The sequence below is a fragment of the Anguilla anguilla genome, chromosome 2 (genome assembly GCF_013347855.1).
Source record: "Anguilla anguilla isolate fAngAng1 chromosome 2, fAngAng1.pri, whole genome shotgun sequence".
NCBI lineage: Eukaryota > Metazoa > Chordata > Actinopteri > Anguilliformes > Anguillidae > Anguilla > Anguilla anguilla.
In genome coordinates, this window is record NC_049202.1 from 73,871,820 (window position 1) to 73,891,450 (window position 19,631).

The 19,631-nt window shown below is 48.6% G+C and overlaps 1 protein-coding gene across 1 annotated transcript in view; it reads left to right on the forward strand.

Moving 5' to 3' along the window:
* lmf1 (lipase maturation factor 1) overlaps positions 1–19,631 on the forward strand; it is a 54,469-nt gene that overhangs the window by 16,564 nt on the left and 18,274 nt on the right. Inside the window, exons 4-5 of the mRNA XM_035400428.1 lie at positions 5,994–6,142; positions 17,717–17,782. Coding sequence (XP_035256319.1) covers positions 5,994–6,142; positions 17,717–17,782 — 215 coding nt within the window. The remainder of the gene's footprint in view (positions 1–5,993; positions 6,143–17,716; positions 17,783–19,631) is intronic.

Below are 19,631 nucleotides of genomic sequence, written 5' to 3' on the forward strand. Positions count from 1 at the left end.
AAGGTGTAGAAGGCGAGGGTGGTGGTTGTGATGGAGTTGTTTAAGAGAGAAGGTGTAGAAGGTGAGGGTAGTGGTTGTGGTGGAGTCGTTTAAGAGAGAAGGTGTAGAAGGTGAGGGTGGTGGTTGTGGTGGAGTCGTTTAAGAGAGAAGGTGTAGAAGGTGAGGGTGGTGGTTGTGGTGGATATGCGTTTAAGAGAGAAGGTGTAGAAGGTGAGGGTGGTGGTTGTGGTGGATATGCGTATAAGAGAGAAGGTGTAGAAGGTGAGGGTGCTGGTTGTGGTGGATATGCGTATAAGAGAGAAGGTGTAGAAGGTGAGGGTGGTGGTTGTGATGGAGTCGTTTAAGAGAGAAGGTGTAGAAGGTGAGGGTGGTGGTTGTGGTGGAGTCGTTTAAGAGAGAAGGTGTAGAAGGTGAGGGTGGTGGTTGTGATGGAGTCGTTTAAGAGAGAAGGTGTAGAAGGTGAGGGTGGTGGTTGTGGTGGATATGCGTTTAAGAGAGAAGGTGTAGAAGGTGAGGGTGGTGGTTGTGGTGGAGTCGTTTAAGAGAGAAGGTGTAGAAGGTGAGGGTGGTGGTTGTGATGGAGTCGTTTAAGAGAGAAGGTGTAGAAGGTGAGGGTGGTGGTTGTGGTGGATATGCGTTTAAGAGAGAAGGTGTAGAAGGTGAGGGTGGTGGTTGTGGTGGATATGCGTTTAAGAGAGAAGGTGTAGAAGGTGAGGGTGGTGGTTGTGGTGGATATGCGTTTAAGAGAGAAGGTGTAGAAGGTGAGGGTGGTGGTTGTGGTGGATATGCGTATAAGAGAGAAGGTGTAGAAGGTGAGGGTGGTGGTTGTGGTGGATATGCGTATAAGAGAGAAGGTGTAGAAGGTGAGGGTGGTGGTTGTGGTGGATATGCTTATAAGAGAGAAGGTGTAGAAGGCGAGGGTGGTGGTTGTGGTGGATATGCGTATAAGAGAGAAGGTGTAGAAGATGAGGGTGGTGGTTGTGGTGGATATGCGTTTAAGAGCGAAGGTGTAGAAGGTGAGGGTGGTGGTTGTGGTGGATATGCGTTTAAGAGAGAAGGTGTAGAAGGTGAGGGTGGTGGTTGTGGTGGATATGCGTATAAGAGAGAAGGTGTAGAAGGCGAGGGTGGTGGTTGTGGTGGATATGCGTATAAGAGAGAAGGTGTAGAAGGCGAGGGTGGTGGTTGTGGTGGATATGCGTATAAGAGAGAAGGTGTAGAAGGTGAGGGTGGTGGTTGTGGTGGATCTGCGTTTAAGAGAGAGCACAGGAAGGGTGATATCGGTGGACTGGTGAAATCAGACCCTTGTGATGCTCTGATTTATGGTTAGTTAGAGTCTCACTGGAGCACTTCTCTGCTTAGTGTGGGTGGCTAACACAGTCTCATTTATCAGCGCGCTTGGCCTGTTCTCTCTCTCCCTCTTTCTCTCTCTCTCTCTCTGCTTTTTTCTTCTCTTCCCTTTTTCTCATCCTCTTTTTCCATTTCCCTCTCTCACTCCTTTCCTTCTCCCTCTCTCTCTGCTCTCATGACTCTGCACAGATCTGAAATCAGTGCGCTGTCCCTTTAAGAGTCTAAACGCTGTAGAAGGCTCCGCCCACACGCTCAGTGGAGCAGCATCTGAAAATGGAACGGTGTCAAAACTGAAAGGGCTGCATGAATGTCCCCTTTGTGCTAATGTTGGTGTGCACAGCTTACAGTAAACACGCCTGTGATGTAGTGTGTGTGTGTGTGTGTGTGTGTGTGTCAGTCACTCTGTGTTTGTTTGTGTGTGTGTGTATGTATGTGTATGTGAGTGTTTGTGTGTGTGTGTGTTTGACAGAGAGTGAGTGAGATACAAAGATACAGTATACATATAGTGATTTATATCCTAAATTTGTGTGTGTGTGTGTGCGTGTGTCTGTGTGTGTATGTGCGTGTGTGTGTGTCTGTGCGTGTGTGTGCGTGTGTCTGTGTGTGTATGTGCGTGTGTCCGTGTACGTGTGTGTACGTGTGTGTGTGTCTGTGCGTGTGTATGCGTGTGCGTGTGTCCGTGTACACGTGTGTGTGTCTGCGTGTGTATGTGTGTGTGTGTCTGTGTGTGTATGTGCGTGTGTCCGTGTACGCGTGTGTGCGTGTGTCTGTGTGTGTACGTGTGTGTGTGTTTGTGCGTGTGTGTGTTTGACAGAGAGTGAGTGAGATACAAAGATACAGTATACATATAGTGATTTATATCCTAAATTTGTGTATGTGCGTGTGTGTGTGTCCGTGTACGTGTGTGTGTGTGTCTGTGTGTGTGTGTGTGTGTGTACGTGTGTGTGTGTGTGTCTCTGTGCGTGTGTGTGTGTGTCCGTGTGACCGTGTGTGTTGAGTTTGGCAGCAGACTCTATGTACGGATGTATGAACATCCTTGCATAGTACATTCAGCCTGTCTCATACACTCATTCATCTGCAGTGTCCTGGCACCTGAGACTGAAGAGATCCGGTTATTTACGTCTCCCTGAAGTCCCGTAGCATCCCATAGCATCCCATAGCGCTACTCAGTTGTGTTTGTGTTACTCATCTTAGCTCCTGACCTCAAAGTGCTTTACAGTGAATCAGTGAGGGGGGGGGGGGGGGACTCATTTCAGCCGTCACCACTGCCCCCCCCCCCCCCCCCCGCCCCCCGCCCCCGCCTTGGTGATGCAGTTACCTCTTAGCACCTCATCGCTCGCTGGATGTCAGCCGAGGTGGAGGGGGAGGGATTATTAAGCCAGTTAAAATGGGGGACTGGTTAGATGGCTGTATTGAGTGTGGCTGGGAGGCCAAGGCGCATCAGCCAGTCTTGTTGCCCCTCTCACTGCTTTTCCAAGGAAGTCAATATTATGTTTTTTTTTTTTTTTTTTAAATAACATGACAAAAATGGCAGTTTTTTTCTCATGTAGGACATTGTAGAAGTTCAGCATAACTTTACACCAGGCTGGCCAGCGGAGGATGGGCTCCTCCTCCATAACTGGGTTCCTCCTGAGATTTCTTCCCATTGGGGAGTTTTTTCTCCCCACTGGGAAGTTTTTACCTTGCTTGCTTGCTTGCTTTTTGGGGGTTCGGGCCTGGTTTCTCCCCTGTTTTAATAATAATAATAAATTTATTTTATATAGCGCTTTTCATGAACTCAAAGACGCTTTACTTCTGTTACTCTGTAAAGCACCTCTGTGCCAGTTCTCTGTAAAAAAGCTGTGTTCAAATGAAATAGATTTGGCTTGATTTGAGTTGATGACTGCTTTCGACGGCCATATTCCCACGTCTATATCCCACGTTTCCCCTTTTGATACATTCAGCACATAATCTTCTTCTTTGATTGTTGTTTTTATCCATATAGTGCTCACTGTTTGTTATGCCCCCCCCCCCCACCCCCCAGGGGTAAAATATTCCTCTGTGCCCCCTGCCCCGCACCGCCCCCAACACCTGTACAGCCCCCAGCGATTGGGGACATCTGCTAGGGCGGCAGGGCGAGGGGCAGGGGGCGGGGGGTCGGTCTGAATGGCTTCGGAGAGCGTCCCATACTGCCAGGCCAATTGAGAGGTCACTTAACTGGGAGACAGGGGCGCCCACGGGTCACTTCCTGTTTCCTGCACAGAAGGGGGCTCATGAAACATGCTCATTGGCCCTCCTGTATTTGTGAATGCTGCACATCCTGCAGGGATATTATCATTGAAATAATAATAATAGCGATAAGAACACCGTGGATTTTGACTTGTACTGCCATAGTGTTGTCAGGCACAGTAATGTTATGGCCCTGCTGACTGAGGCTCGCTGGATGATGGTTTATCTTCTGTTTACCTGACCTGAACGTTTTACTCAGGGCTTAAAGCAGGGCTGCCCAACCCTGTTCCTGGAGATCTAACGTCCTGTAGGTTTACACTCCAACCCTGACAAAGCACAGCTCATTCAACAGCTAGAGATCTCATTGAGTTGCTGATTAGTAGATTTAGTGGATTAGTATATCCAGGACGATCTTATTGATCGGTTTGGCAGTTACAGCATTGATCATTTCAGTGGATACACAGGCTTGTCTTTCATAAAATATAATATTGTTGTTTCAGTAGTTTTTACCCTACGATTATTAGAGGTGATTGATAGCTGTGATGTGATTGGTCAGTGGTGCCCGTTAACAGGACTGATCGTTTTAAGGATCGCACCCTCAGCCCTCGGGTCTTCAATGAGACGGTTAATGTGGTGGTTTCCCCGGTTACTAATGGCTGTCGTTAGGGGGCGCTGTTATCTCTGATAGTGTTATCGACTGGTGATGTCCCAGCGATGTGGTTATCATTTTAACGGAAAAGCCCAATGAACGTTAAGCCCAACACTGCCATTAATGGGGACAACATTATTACTTCCATGTTTGCAGGTCCAGTATTCACAGTGTGTATGCGTGTGTGTGTGTGTGTGTGTTGTTTGTGTGTGTCTGGGGGGGGGGGGGGGGGGGCTGTGTATGTGCGTGTGTTGGGGGGTGGGGGGGTGGGGGCTGTGTGTTGTTTGTGTGTGGATTTTGTGTGTGTGTGTGCATGCGTGTGCGCACGAGAAAGAGGAATAGAAAGAGAGAGAGAGAGAGACAGGGCCACAGAAAAAGAGGGATAGAGAAAGGTGGGGAAAGAGATGAGATGGTGGGAGGTGGAAGTAGCATAGGAAAGATGGAGAGAGAGAGAGAGAATGAGAGAAGGAAATGGGAAGACTGTGGGAAACTAAAAGGGAAGTAGAGAGCTCACTGTGTTTCATATTTATGAAGGCTGGGTTGGGGAAATCAGGGGCATTAATCTCTGAAGGAGAGAAAGAGAGAGAAGAGGAAGAGGGGGATGTAAAGGAGAGAGAGAGAAGAGGAAGAGGGAGATGTAAAGGAGAGAGAGAGAAGAGGAAGAGGGAGATGTAAAGGAGAGAGAAGAGGAAGAGGGTGATGTAAGAGAGAGAGAGAGATAGATGTGGAGAGCATTCACTTTTCAGTATTACACTGCTTTTGAAGTGTGTAAGACTGATGATCACATTACACACACACACACACACATACACACCCACACACACTCTCTCTTTATCCCTGTCTCTTTCTCTCTCACACACACACACACACTCTCTTTATCCCCCTGTTTCTTTCCCTCTCTCTCTCTCTCTCCTGCACACGCACGCACATGCACACACCCACACACAACACACATCCTGTATATCGGTATGAAGCTCAGAGCTGTGTTGCTCTGCTACGGTAACTGCTGTGGGACGCTTTGCATGGAGAGGCACGGGGACAGGCTGTGGAGGGGTGAAAACTGGCCTGATTTGGGTATTCAAACCCTGGCTTTCCCTCTCACTCTCCCCCCTCTGTCCTGTCCTACATGCAAAGCAGCATGCAAAGAGAAGTTCTGCATTTCCCTCTGACTGACTCGGGACTGCCCTGTGAGGCAGCTGCTGCGCTTCAGCCCAAAGCCTGGGGCTGTCTGGGGCTCCTAATGCCCTCTGGGTAAGAGAGAGGGAGAGGGAGGGAGGGAGGGAGCGGAGGGTGAGAGAGAGAGAGCGAGAGAGAGAGTGAATGAGAGAAAGGTTGGTGAGAGAGTGAGAGAGAGAGAGCGAGAGAGAGAGTGAATGAGAAAAAGGTGGGTGAGAGAGAGAGAGAGAGAGCGAGAAAGAGTGGCTGGGTGAGCAAGTGAATGAGTGAGTGGGTGAGTGAGACAGAGAGAGAGAGAGTGGCTCTGACTCAGGTTGGGAATCAGCTGCTGAGTTACTAAACTGTGACTCGTGTCTGACTCAGGTTGGGAATCGGCTGCAGAGTGATTAAACTGTGACTCGTGTCTGACTCAGGTTGGGAATCGGCTGCTGAGTGATTAAACTGTGACTCGTGTCTGACTCAGGTTGGGAATCGGCTGCTGAGTGATTAAACTGTGACTCGTGTCTGACTCAGGTTGGGAATCGGCTGCAGGGTTATTAAACTGTGACTCGTGTCTGACTCAGGTTGGGAATCGGCTGCAGAGTTATTAACCTGTGACTCGTGTCTGACTCAGGTTGGGAGAGCCAGCTTCTGGAGACGGGCTTTTTGGGAATCTTCCTGTGCCCCCTGTGGAGCCTGTCGCAGGTGCCCCTCCGCTGCCCCCCGTCCCGGGTCACCATCTGGCTGTTCCGATGGCTCGTCGTGCGCATCATGCTGGGGGCGGTGAGTCCTGCACCGAAAACGCACCCAATGCTTCCGGAATGCTCCGGGAAACCCAGGGTGTTCCTGCAACGTCCCGGGAACGCTCCGGGAATGCTCCGGGAACATCCCAGGAATGTTCCCAAAACTCTCTGGGAATGACCTTTGGGTGCACCTGGAACGTGGCTGGAACACCCTGGGAATTCTCAGAGAACGTTCCGGGAACATTCCCAGTACTACGTGGTGAACACTGGGAATAACGCTCCGGGAACGCTCCAGAAACATCTGGAGATGCCCACGGCGCATGGCGATCGCTTGGCCTTGCTCCCGGTCGTGCTGATTGGCCCTAAGACTTCTGCTTCTGCTGTCAGTAATAAGCTCCAAACCTTGCTCTCTTGTCTACTGCAGTCTCCACTCAGTTCCTGGAGGCTGTGTCTGAATTTAAGGGGAATTAAAAACAGAACCCCCCCCCCGTGCTTTTGGGCCTGTGGGGGTCACAGCAGGTCTGATTATTGTGAGGCATTTTATTAGCACTCCTGCTGTTTCTACACCTTAAGCTGCTAGAAGCTTTTGTCCTTTTTTTCAGTCCATCCCACCCCCTTCCACTCTCCAACCCTCTGAAGTAGTGTATGAGAAACACAGACAGGCAGGCAGACAGACAGACAAGCAAACAAACGGACGGACAAACAGACAGACAGACAGGCAGACAGACAGACAGGCGGATGGACAGACAGACAGGCAGGCAGGCAGACAGACAGACAGACAGACAGACAGACAGGCAGGTAGGCAGACAGACAGACAGACAGGCAGACAAGCAGGCAGACAGACAGACAGGCAGGCAGGCAGGCAGGAAGGCAGTCGGACGGATAGACAGGCAGGCAGGCATGCAGTCAAACAGACAGACAGACAGGCAGACAAGCAGGCAGACAGACAGGCAGGCAGGCAGGCAGGCAGACAGACAGACAGACAAGCAGGCAGACAGACAGGCAGGCAAGCAGGCAGACAGACAGACAGACAGGCAGACAAGCAGGCAGACAGACAGACAGGCAGGCAGGCAGGAAGGCAGTCGGACGGATAGACAGGCAGGCAGGCATGCAGTCAAACAGACAGACAGACAGGCAGACAAGCAGGCAGACAGACAGACAGGCAGGCAGGCAGGCAGACAGACAGACAGATAGACAGGCAGGCAGGCATGCAGTCAAACAGACAGACAGACAGACAGGCAGGCAGGCAGGCAGGAAGGCAGTCAGACGGATGGATGGACAGCTCATCTCCATGGTGAGGACCTTGGCTGGGTTCTGTTTTCTGCTAAGCACAGAGGTTGCCATGGTGCTGAAGGTGGTTTTTCTATCAGCCCAGCATGGCGGGCAGTCAGAGGGGGGGGGGTTGTGGGGGGGGGGGGGGGTTGTGGGGGGGGGTGGCTGTGCCTTTTCGAACATTTCAGAGCCAAGAACATAATTTAATTTAAGTGCTTACAACTGTAAAAATCGAACTCATTTCCCTGAGACGCAACGTAATTACGACATGGGGAAGGAAAGCGAAAGCCAAGGGTTTTTTTTCTCCAGGAAGAACCAGACTTTGATTTTAATTAAGTTCTGTTTGGAGACTGTGCTGTTGGATTAAATAGGAAGTCTCAAAATAAAATAAAATGAAATAAAGGTTTAAAGGCTTCTGCTTCTGATAAAAGCAATGTGCACACAAAGCCCTGTCCTTTTACTGAATCGTCCTGTAAATAATGGTAAAGGAGCTTTTTTGGATCGGTTTTTAAATAACTGCACTTGCAGGGTCAGTTGGATCCACTTTCTTGATCTGTTTGATTCGGGATCTGCTGGCTGGAACAGTTTTGTAAATGGTTCCAGTCAAAAGATCAGCTGAATTAAGGATCCACAGACTGGATGAGTCTAGTAAAGGATCAGTTTTTTAATGGACCTGCTTGTTGAATCTGTTTGCTAATGGATCCATTTCATAGATCAGTTTTGTAAGGAATCCACTGGATGGAACAGTTTGGTATACAATTTTTCTCCTCCTCTTCTTCTTCATCCCTCTCATGCCAAGCTGACATCAGGACAGGAAGAAAGTCAGTAAATGTGCTCTTTGTTTGTGTTCCTTCTTGATTGGTTCTTTTGCTTTTGATTTAGAATTTTGCTTCTGCGCTTCTGCTTCTTTCTAATGCCCCGTTTCTGCCATACTCACAACGCAGGCGCGAGTGCAAAGGTCAGGGGTCAAAGTGCAGTAATTCTGACAGAGGGGGGGACAGTGCAGTCCTAAGAGAGACAGCGAGTGTAAGAACAGCGGACTCCACTGACAACTTCTCACCTTCCATTTTCAACTTTAAACTAAGTCTCACAAACAAGAACAGAACTGCCCTGAGGAGCGTTAGACTCCATGAAATGAACAGCAGGGAAGAGTAATCCCCGATGGGGTGTTGGAGAGGTACGTGGCGCGTCGCTCTCTCTCCGTGCGGAAACGATGCTGGCTCTACCCACAGCGGGGGAGACGTGAGCGAAGGACTGTGGCTCAGCGCTGTCGGCTGGCTGTCGGTCCCCTTCAGCAGGGAACATCCCTCGGGCACGGCAGGAGTCTTCTTCACCCCTCCACCCCCCACCTCCGTCTCTCTTTTCCCCCAAAAAACTGTTTTTCCACTAATCGAAGTTTGCAAATGTGAGACATTGCGTATTTCACTTGCCCAGTGTCTGACTGTCAGATTTGAAATCCGGTTGAGCGTTTTTTTTTTCTTTCTTTTTTTTCCTTCTTTCTTTTTTCTTTTCTGTGGCGTGCTTTTCAGCGTTCAGGATGTTTGATTATATTTGGCAGACGCATCTGAAGGGATCGTATTTCTCCAGTTTTTTTTTTTTTTTTTTTTTAATTCCGGGGTTTTCTTTTTTTTTTTGCATTATCCTTTTTTTCTACTCTTTTCTGTTTTTTTGGTTCCCCAATACAGCATTCCTGCGGCCCTCTGTCACATATCAAAATGGCCGCCCTGCTCATCCTTCTGTGTGTACACTTAGTCCCAGAGAGGGCCCAGATTTTACACGCCGTTTAATAGGGGTGACATAGCTCAGGAGGTAAGACCGATTGTCTGGCAGTCGGAGGGTTGCCGGTTCAAACCCCGCCCTGGGCATGTCGAAGTGTCCTTGAGCAAGACACCTAACCGCTAATCCCTAACTGCTCTGGCAAATGAGAGGCATCAGTTGTAAAGCGCTTTGGATAAAAGCGCTATATAAATGCAGTCCATTTACCATTTACCATTTAATACACACAGGCGATGCGTCCGTAGCTTTTCAGCAGCAGAGCGTCAGCCTGAAGCCGACTGGGCAGTTTGCGCTCGATAGACGGAGTGTAGCACAGTGGGTAAGGCACTGGGCTTGTAACCGAAAGGTCGCAGGTTCGATTCCCGGGTAAGGACACTGCCGTTGTACCCTTGAGCAAGGTACTTAACCGAAATTGCTTCAGTATATATCCAGCTGTATAAATGGATACAATGTAAAATGCTATGTAAAAAGTTGTGTAAGTCGCTCTGGATAAGAGCGTTTGCTAAATGCCTGTAACGTAATGTAATGTAATGATAGAGAAGGCAGTGTTTGCATTTAAACTGTGGAAATATGATCATGGGTCAGAGGTTGCTTCCCGTGACCCCGGTTAACGTGATGAAGATTAAACCATCGTTGAAGACGTGTCCCACACCACGCGGGAAATGAATCCGACTCTGCTGGAGTCACCAAAAATCTTTTTTTTTTTCTCTGCACCAAAAACCAGGAAGAGGCAGAACAGGGGGACTACTCTGTGGGACAGGGTCTTAGGCGGGGTCCCTTAATTGCGCTTTGCTCGCCACCTAGTGGTAACAGAGTGGTACTGCTGATGGTTTGGGGGGAGCTCTTGAATCGGACTCTGTGTTGGTTGGAGGTACAGGTGGACGCCAGGCTGTTCCTGGGGCTGCAGAGACACCTGTGTTCTGTCTTACATTTTACAATTTACTCATTTAGCAGCTGCTTTTAACCAAGGAACCTTACAAATGTGCATTTCACCTGGTGAAGAAACACGGTTAAGAGCTAGAGGCAAAATAACTGAACAAAATAAGTGCAGTTGTTCAGGTGCCTGTGAGGCAGAGAAGGGTTGTTCTTTTTAAAAATAGAAATTCATTGTGGTGAATTCTGAAAATGTTGGATTTTACAGCCAAGTACTAAATATGAGCACTTAAAGATTATGTTCATTTGCCCCATTACTTTGGGTCCCTCAAAATTGGGGGGGGGGAGGGGGGCGCTGTGTATCAGACAGGCATGGTCCACCTGCATATATATCTATGTATGTATGTATATATTTATACACACACACACACACACACACATACACACACACGATCCAGTTATACGAAATGAGTGGAAAGATGGTGCCTGGGGCCACACCAGTAAAAAGTGCTGTTGCGTTTTGTTCTGTTCGGTCTTCCAGGCAGAAAGCACATTATGGCCGCTTCGTGGTCCGACTCTTTCCTGCTCTCTTTGTTTGGCTCCCTTTGGCTGATTTGTGTTTTCGGTTTTGAGTTTCTGACACCTTTATGGTGCGCACACAGGACCTCACATAACATTATTCACCGAGCAAATCTAAAGAATTAAACGTGTGCCTTTATGTTATTACTCTCCCGTATAAAATTCTGGCTCGGGTCTGGGCTCTGGCTGGCTGGGGCATTGTAAACATGCCAAGCCTCTCCCCGCCTTTTTTTTTTTTTTTTTCCTGTAACTCTATTACTGCAGAATATGTACATAAATATGATTAAAAGCAAAGGATTTTCTGTAAATGAATGTGTGTGAAGTGCAGCAGCCTCTCCCTGGCTACAGCTGAAACCTGGATTATTCCAGTATTTGCTCTGTTACTCGCTATCAGAACACCAGAACTTTACTTTACCGTACTATACTTCTGCTCTGTCCTTTATCTGGACTCTAGTGTACCAATACTGCGCTAATAACACAGAGGACGCTAATATGCGGCTAAGGGGTGGGACTACAGTCACGTGCGGAAATAAGAATAGAAATATTAAATAAAACATTTTGTTAAAAAAAAAAAAAAAAGGTCTCTCTTCTTGACAACATTTATTTCTTGTGTTGAACTTGTGCTCCTGCAAAGAAGCACCAATTACTGTGACAATCTCAAAACGCCTGTCTACGCAAGTTATTTTTCTGTGTTTATAGATGAGGATATTTTCTGTTTGAAGCCACAGGAGATACTGATTGACAGACATGTAATTCTGAAAAAGCCCAATTTGTCTACCGTAAGTTATTTATGCCTTTCTGTCTGTAAAATAAGCACTTCTAAGTGTCCGTCCTCTTTAGTCTCTTATTTATTCTCATCATAAATAAATAATTAAAATAAAATATAAAACCCCGCTTTTGATGTTTCACGTCCTTCCGAAAGACGTGATGTCACCAGATTATCGTGTGATCCGCATGAGACGTTGAGTAAGCCTCGCTGTCTCTGCGTCGCCCGCATTAGCTTCGCAAAAACTGAATCTGCGACAAAAACAATTCTCTCATTTCACGAATGGTTAACCTAGGAAAAGGGGGATGACGTGCGAGGCATGAAAGAGTGTCAGTAATCTGTTTTTCCGCAGAACGATGCTCTTTAAAGCTGTTTAATGTGATTTACGTGGTTTTACCTCCCTCTCTTTTGATTTGATCGAGCTTTTTCATCGCTTCATTCTGCAGTGGAGAATGAGGATCTGTGTTTCAGCTTCTCCTCACTGTGGGTCCTTAAGACGCAGTGTGCGATAATGCTCACATAAATACCCATGGCCATGCAGCTGACCTTGCAGCAGAGATCACTTCACTTACAGTGCAATCACAAGCGTGACACTGTTTGCCTGTGCGTGTGTGTGTGATTAGGGTGGGTGTGTGTGTGTGCGTGTGAAATTATGGTGTGTGTGTGCGTGTGTGTGATTATGGTGTGTCTATGTCTGTGTGCGTGCGTGTGTGCGTGCATGTGAGTGTGTGTGTGATTATGGTGTGTGTGTGTGTGTGCGTGCATGTGAGTGTGTGTGTGATTATGGTGTGTGTGTGTGTGTGTGTGTAATAAGGGTGTGTGTGTCTGTCTGTGGTACCACTGGGACCATGTTGGTGTGGATTAGTTTCAAACGGATGATTCTTAAACAGGATGTATTGGGTCAGTGGGACTGGGATCAAACGCTGACTCAGCTCCTTCATCCTGTTTCTCTCCCAGCATCCCTCTGTGTCCCAGAGGCCTTCAGGAGGAAGGGGCGAGGCTACAGTGACCCTTCTGCTCGGTGTGGCCGGCTGAGGGAGGCGGTTTGGTATTTCAGATTTTGGGCTGTGATGTACGGGGCTTAGGGCTACTGACCTGGGTACTGTAAGGAGAAGGGTGTGGGACTTCGAACCTGAGGTGTAGGTAGGGTTGCCAGATTTAGAACTTGCACACGCATGCAGTAGGTGTCAGAGGTTAAAGTTTGATTGTGAAAGTGTGGGTTGGAGGCGTGGGGGGGGGGGGGTGGTCAAGGAGGAAAACAGTGTAAGAGTGCAGACTGAATCCATTGCAAACTTGCGGTCAAATTTCAGTTAGTTTTGCATAAAAAGACATTTAAATTGACTGGATGGGACCCAAACTGGACGTTCTGGTCCAAAACTAAGCATCTGGCAACCGTAGGTGTGGTGTGGGCAGTGCAGTTTGGGATGTGGGGTGGGCCCAGGGTGTGGTGGGTGTATGGGGTGTAATATTTGGGGTGCAGGATGTTGAATTGAAGCCCATGTCACTGGGGATAACGGCTCTGACCCCTGACCCCTGACCCCGTAGCTGGACGCTCAGTACTGTACCCTGCTGTGCTCAGTCTGAGAGTTAGAGACGTCTTTCTGTGCTTAATTCAGCCTTTAAAACGCGTCCCTTTTTCTGTATTTGATGAAACGTGGATGTCCCTCACAAGAATAATCTTCTGTTTGAGGCCTGGCTGATTTATCTGTTCTAAATTACAGGGATTATATTCAGCGTCTTTATTTGGCTTTTTTTCTTCCTGTTGCCATGGAGTCAACAGCCTTTCTCTCCAAACTCTTTCATTTCCCTGTCATTCCATAACCTTTTTTTTCAGTTCAGGTTTTTTTTTTTTTTTTTTTTTGACCTCGAGTCATTTATTTTTCTTTTTAGTTCCTTTTTAGTGATTTCATAGCGGTGAGTTATTACCATAACGACTGTTGTCGAGATCTCTTGTGGCCAAAACTGGCATTCTTCTGGTTTTCGGTCTGGAAATGAACTCCTGAAATGATCTTCGTTTTTAAAAATAAAACACTTGTCAGGTCCCTCTTGTCTGCAGTTTTCCAAAATGGAGGACAGGTTTCGCGTAAACACAGTGTGTCAGCAAAGTTAGCCATCGCTAAAATGCGTCATCATGTTAGCTGGATGTTGACGAGATCAGATCTGAGGTGTGTGGAGAAAACTCAGTTTCTCTGGGTGAATTTTATTGCAGAGATGGGCCTGCGGCGGAGTGGGTGTGTGTGTGTGGGTGTGTGGGTGGGTGGGTGGGGGGGGGGGGGTGCCAGGAGAGGGAGGGGGGTACATAGTCTGGCATTAGTGAAATCACATTTTTAGTGAGAAAAAAAAATACATTCCAGGACTCCTTATTTGATTAGACTTAATCTCATAAATGCAAGAATGTGCTTGGATAAATAGCAATACATACGAATGAGTTATTCCTGTCAGCAAATTTCTTCCCCTCCAACCCCCTCCGGCTCGATCTGTCTGTCCTGGCAATCAGTAATGTGGGGCTGAATTATAGTAATGCCCTCTATTGCATTAGGGAAAGCAGGGACAGAGTGAGAGACTCTGTTTCTGAGAAGCGTCCCACGATGTGTGGCAGAGACGTGACTAAAAGGTGCCTGCGTGCGGTGACCCATGACCCTTGACCCCGTGACCTCTCTCCCTCTCCCCCTCGTTCTGCCTCCTGGATATCTGTTGCTCTCCCTCTCTCTCTCTCTCTCCCTCTCTCTCTCTCAAGTTCAAATTCAAATTCGCTTCATTGGGATGGCCAGACCTCCAGGTAGTTTTGGCGAAACAAATGTCAGCATAACCTGTAAATGGATAATAACAATATGGAGGACGTAGGAGATTCTCTCTTCCTCCCTCTCTCCATTTCTCTCTTTCCTTCTCAGATAACACAGGGTCGATTCCATTGCCATTCTCTGCTTATCTCTCTCTCTTCTTTCTCTCGTCTTTCCTTTCCTCTCTTTCTCCCTCACTTGCTCTCCCTCTCTTTCTCCCTTCTCTCTCACTCTTCCCGCTCTCTCTCCTCTTTCACTCTTTTCCTTTCTAATTCCATTGCCATTTTCTGCATCTCTCTCTCTTTTCCTTACTTTCCTCTCCCTCCTTTTCTCTTTCCCCCTCCCTCTTTCTCACTCCCTCTCTCTTGCTCTCCCCACTCTCTCTTTCCCTTCCCCTCTCTCTTTCCCTCTCTCCAACTTGCTGCTTACTGCTCAGCCAAAGAGGCTTTAAAAGTTGATGTGGTCTTTGGTTTTTAGATCTGAGCTCTTTAGCTGGGGGCAACAGGCCCATGACAGGGTTTGTGTGAAGGAGGATCTGAAGGTAAATCAAGGTGAATTATTGTAGTTAATAAGAAAACTGAATCTTATTGGAATGAAAGTATCTGGCCTTAAAAGATACAGCACAGATCACAGCAGTCTTTTATAGAATCTTATGACTGTGTTGTAGATACATTTCCTGCAGTACTTGGTTCCAACTCTACAGTGGGAAAGGTCTATAATGAGCCAACCTGGTTCAGCTCTACAGTGGGAAAGGGCTATAATGAGCCAGCCTGGTTCCAGCTCTACTGTGGGAAAGGGCTATAATGAGCCAGCCTGGTTCCAGCTCTACAGTGAGAAAGGGCTATAAAGAGCCAGCCTGGTTTAGCTCTACAGTGGGAAAGGGCTACAATGTGCCAGCCTGGTTCCAGCTCTACAGTGGGAAAGGGCTATAATGAGCCAGCCTGGTTCCAGCTCTACAATGGGAAAGCGCTATAATTAGCCAGCCTGGTTCCAGCTCTACAGTGGGAAAGGGCTATAATGAGCCAGCCTGGTTCAGCTCAGCAGTGGGAAAGGGCTATAATGAGCCAGCCTGGTTCCAGCTCTACAGTGGGAAAGGGCTATAATGAGCCAGCCTGGTTCCAGCTCTACAGTGGGAAAGGGCTATAATGAGCCAGCCTGGTTCCAGCTCTACAGTGGGAAAGGGCAATAATGAGCCAGCCTGGTTCCAGCTCTACAGTGGGAAAGGGCAATAATGAGCCAGCCTTGTTCCAGCTCTACAGTGGGAAAGCGCTATAAAGAGCCAGCCTGGTTCAGCTCTACAGTGGGAAAGGGCTATAATGAGCCAGCCTGGTTCCAGCTCTACAGTGGGAAAGGGCAATAATGAGCCAGCCTGGTTCCAGCTCTACAGTGGGAAAGGGGTATAATGAGCCAGCCTGGTTCCAGCTCTACAGTGGGAAAGGGGTACAGGGATTTAGATGAGAGAGGTTGAACTTGTACAATTTCCCATTGGCTTGTACTGTACTTTACTTCCTCGTTCTGAGACTCATCAGTCTTGCTGAGCGTTGGGCTTCGCTGGCGGAGAGCAGATTTTCCTTGCAAATGAACGCTAGCGATCGCCCGCGGCACAGACGCGCTGTCTGGTCACGTCTGGCACATAGCTGTCAGTTTGTCAGGCTGTTGCCTGGTTTCATCACCACCTGTTAAAAACATTGAGTGTCCCTCCAACGCCAGTCCTGCATTGTCTGTGGGCTTACTTTGGGGTTTCCTTTCCAATGTCAGCCTCGGCACCCTGAACTCTTTAGCCAATCGGTGACTTTTTAGATTCTTAGTGCTGAAACGCAGCAAGAAATACCAGCAGACACTGTGGCCCTCTGGGAATTGGAGTTTGAGATCCTTGGTTTTGAGTGCGGCTTGCACTGTCTATATGTGTGTGTGTGTGTGTGTGTGTGCGCGCATGTGTGTGTCTGTGTTTATGTGTGTGTGTGTGTGTGTGTGAGTATGTGTGTGTATGTGCGTGTGTGTGTGTGTGTGTGTGCTTGTGTGTGAGTATGTGTATGTGTGTGTGTGTGTGTGTGTGTGTGTGAGTATGTGCGTGTGTGTATGTGTGTGTGTGTGTCTGTGTGTGTTTGTGTGTGTATGTGCGTGTGTGTGTGAGTATGTGTGTGTGTATGTGTATGTGCGTGTGTGTGTGTGTGTGTGTGCTTGTGTGTGAGTATGTGTATGTGTGTGTGTATGTGTATGTGTGTGTATGTGCGTGTGTGTATGTGTGTGTGTGCTTGTGTGTGAGTATGTGTATGTGTGTGTGTGTGTGTGTGTGTGTGTGTGTGTGTGCGCTTGTGTGTGAGTATGTGTATGTGTGTGTGTGTGTGTGTGTGTGTGTGTGTGTGTGCTTGTGTGTGAGTATGTGTATGTGTGTGTGTGTGTGTGTGTGTGTGTGCTTGTGTGTGAGTATGTGTATGTGTGTGTGTGTGTGTGTGTGTGCTTGTGTGTGAGTATGTGTATGTGTGTGTGTATATATAACACAGCGCCCCCTCCTGTCTGGGATGGTACAGTACACACACTGTGACACCCGTGGTCCTGCAGGCACACAGGCCTGGCCATCGCATGACCGGAACGTTCCGTTCTCCGCTGGCTTGTTTTTGCGATAGCGTGCCAACTGGAACAGATAAAGAGTCGCACGCATTTGATTACCCACACCCCCCCCCCACCAACACACCCCCCCCCCACCCGCCCCCCGCCCCCCGCCGCCCGCCCCACCCCCCCCGATGATGCGCTTCGTTGCACCGTTCGCCCGAAAGGAACACCGGAAGTGAAAACGGGCCGTTTCCCTCCCTGCCTTCGCCCTTTTCACAGATAACAAGCGCTCGTTTCAGACCTGCGTGATGGCGTGACGATACGTACCGGATTTCAGATGAGGGAGTTCCTCAAAAAACAATGAATTCATGCAGGGTTTTTTTTTTTTTTTTGTTCTGTTATTTTAACCAAATTTACACGAGCAACTCAATAGCATTACAGGGGACTATTTCATTACAGTACATTACATTACATTACATTACATTACATTAAATTAATTTCAATTATATTACATTACATTACATTACGTTACATTACATTCATTAGGCAGACGCTTTTATCCAACCCGGGGTACAATAAGTGCATAACAAAAGGTCATTGTGACAGCTACAAAACACAGGTCTGATAAGGTACAGCACTCATTATGTAACAGTTATTCACAGCCGTGAACAACATTGAGTCCAGTTCACACAGTGAGCGTTACTCTGTCCAAACCTATGCTAAGTCAGACTAGGAGGCGTTACAAGCTACAGCATTCCTGCCAATACTGTGCTATTGCAGGGTACACACTGAACGCATCTATTTCACATTATGCCCGGTTGGTCATAAAGCTGGAAGCCAGATTATGGGAGAGTGTTCTGCAGACCTGGCGTAGGAGTGTGGGGTTATAGCTTAACTCTGTGTGTAACAGGCCTCTCCTTATTCACAGGGACTGATTAAGATCAGAGGAGACCTGGCGTAAGAGTGTGGAGTTATAGCTTAACTCTGTGTGTAACAGGCCTCTCCTTATTCACAGGGACTGATCAAGATCAGAGGAGACCGTTGCTGGAGAGACCTGACCTGCATGGATTATCACTACGAGGTGAGTGCGTGTGTGTGTGTGTGTGTGAGCGCACGTGTGTGTGTGTACATGTGTGTGTGTGAGCGCGTGTGTGTGTGTGTTTGTGTGTGAGTGCATATATATAGGATAATTTTACTGATGAACGGTTTGGTGGATCAGCTGAAGGAAAAATGTGCGGAATTCATTTTTCTCCGCACATCCCTCCACCCCCCCCCCCTCCCGTAACTCCACTCATTGCATTATCCCCCTGCCAGACCTCCCCCGCCCCCCCCCCACACCCCACGTGGTACTTTTCTAATGTGCCCAAATGCAGTTAAACAGTTAGGCCACCATTTACGGCCATTAGTCAATCGCCGGTGGCAACAAAAGGCTCTTTGTGGGCGTTAGCATGGCGTGCCGTTAGCGTTAGCCGTGCAGAGCGAGGTGGGGCGGGGCGGGGCGCCCGGGGCGGGCCGGGGCAGGGCTGGGCGGGGCCGGGCCGGGGCCGGGGCGGGGCTGGGCAGGGTCGGGCCGGGGCGGGCCGGGGCGGGGCTGGGTGGGGCTGGGCGGGACTGGGCGGGGCAGGGCGGGGCAGGGCTGGGCAGGGCTGGGGCGGGTTGTCATTCTCCCCTCTGCTTTACACACAGGCGTGGTCTGTACCACAATTTCTGACTTATAGCATTTCTCATGGCTCAATAACCCTGTAATGAACAAACGGGGGGGGGGGGGGCACGTGCCGTCATTGGCTAGCACAAAAGGCTGACCTTGTTCAGGTGATGATTGGCTGAAAGCAGGTGACGTTCAAGGTTGTGATTGGAGAGTTACAGCAACCGTGTAGTTGGTGATGATTATCATGCTACTCTGCTCTTCCAGTGTTACTGGCCTTCTGTCCTAGCCCACTCCTGTCATTTTGATTCACATACCTGCACACTTTGTAATTCGCTTATGGATCAGAGTTTCTGCTAATTTTGGTTTCAAACAGCTGGTGGTGAGCAATACAGTTTGCACTTGACTTCCCCAAGAATCACACAAGCTCACGCTCACACTGTCTGCTTCTGGTCACAAACACACACATGCACATGCATGCATACACACACACATGCACACACACACACACACGCACACACACACACATACACACACGTGCACACGCACACGTACGCACACGCACACACACACACGTACACTTACACACGCACATGCACACGCAGTCTGGGCGGTGCAGCACGGGGAACAGCAGTGCATTCTGGGAAGCCCGAGCCCGGTTTCCCCGCTTTTCCCATCATGCTCTCGGTGAGCCGCGGCGCTCGGCGGTAGAGGCGTCTGCGCGTCGAGCGGGAGCTTTGATGGTTTTGGACGCGGGCTGCTCCTGGGATTCAGGGAGTGGCCCTCTTTATGGACCCAGTGGGGGGAGAAGCGGGGATCTTTTTTGCGTGGGACGGACGGAAGAAACCTCATTCTAAAGCTCACACAGCTGAGTGCTCGTTTAAAACCTCCACTGCTTCATTGACTTTATCTTTCCTGTTTTTTTAAAAAATCCTTTTCCACAATGCCCTTTTTTAAATTCTCTCTTTGGAGTTTTCATTGGGTTCACCGGAGGTGCTGACATCAAAAAGGAAGCTCTTCGTTGTGACTGTGTGTAGTCTTCCTCGTTCTCTTCCTCAGCCACACCTGCGGCCTCAGCTGCTCTCAGTTCTCTGTGCTCAGACTCCGCTTGAATGCTGATCACTGCTCTTTTTGTAGTACTTCCTGCCTGCCGGGCTCCTCGCCATGGAAACGCGGCCAGTGCTGGGATTTGTAGTTCTGATTTTGTAGTTCCCTCTGCATGTGCAGTCCCCATACATGGGTCTGGCCCAAACCACTTTTATTCTTTTGAGCTCAATAAAAGGAA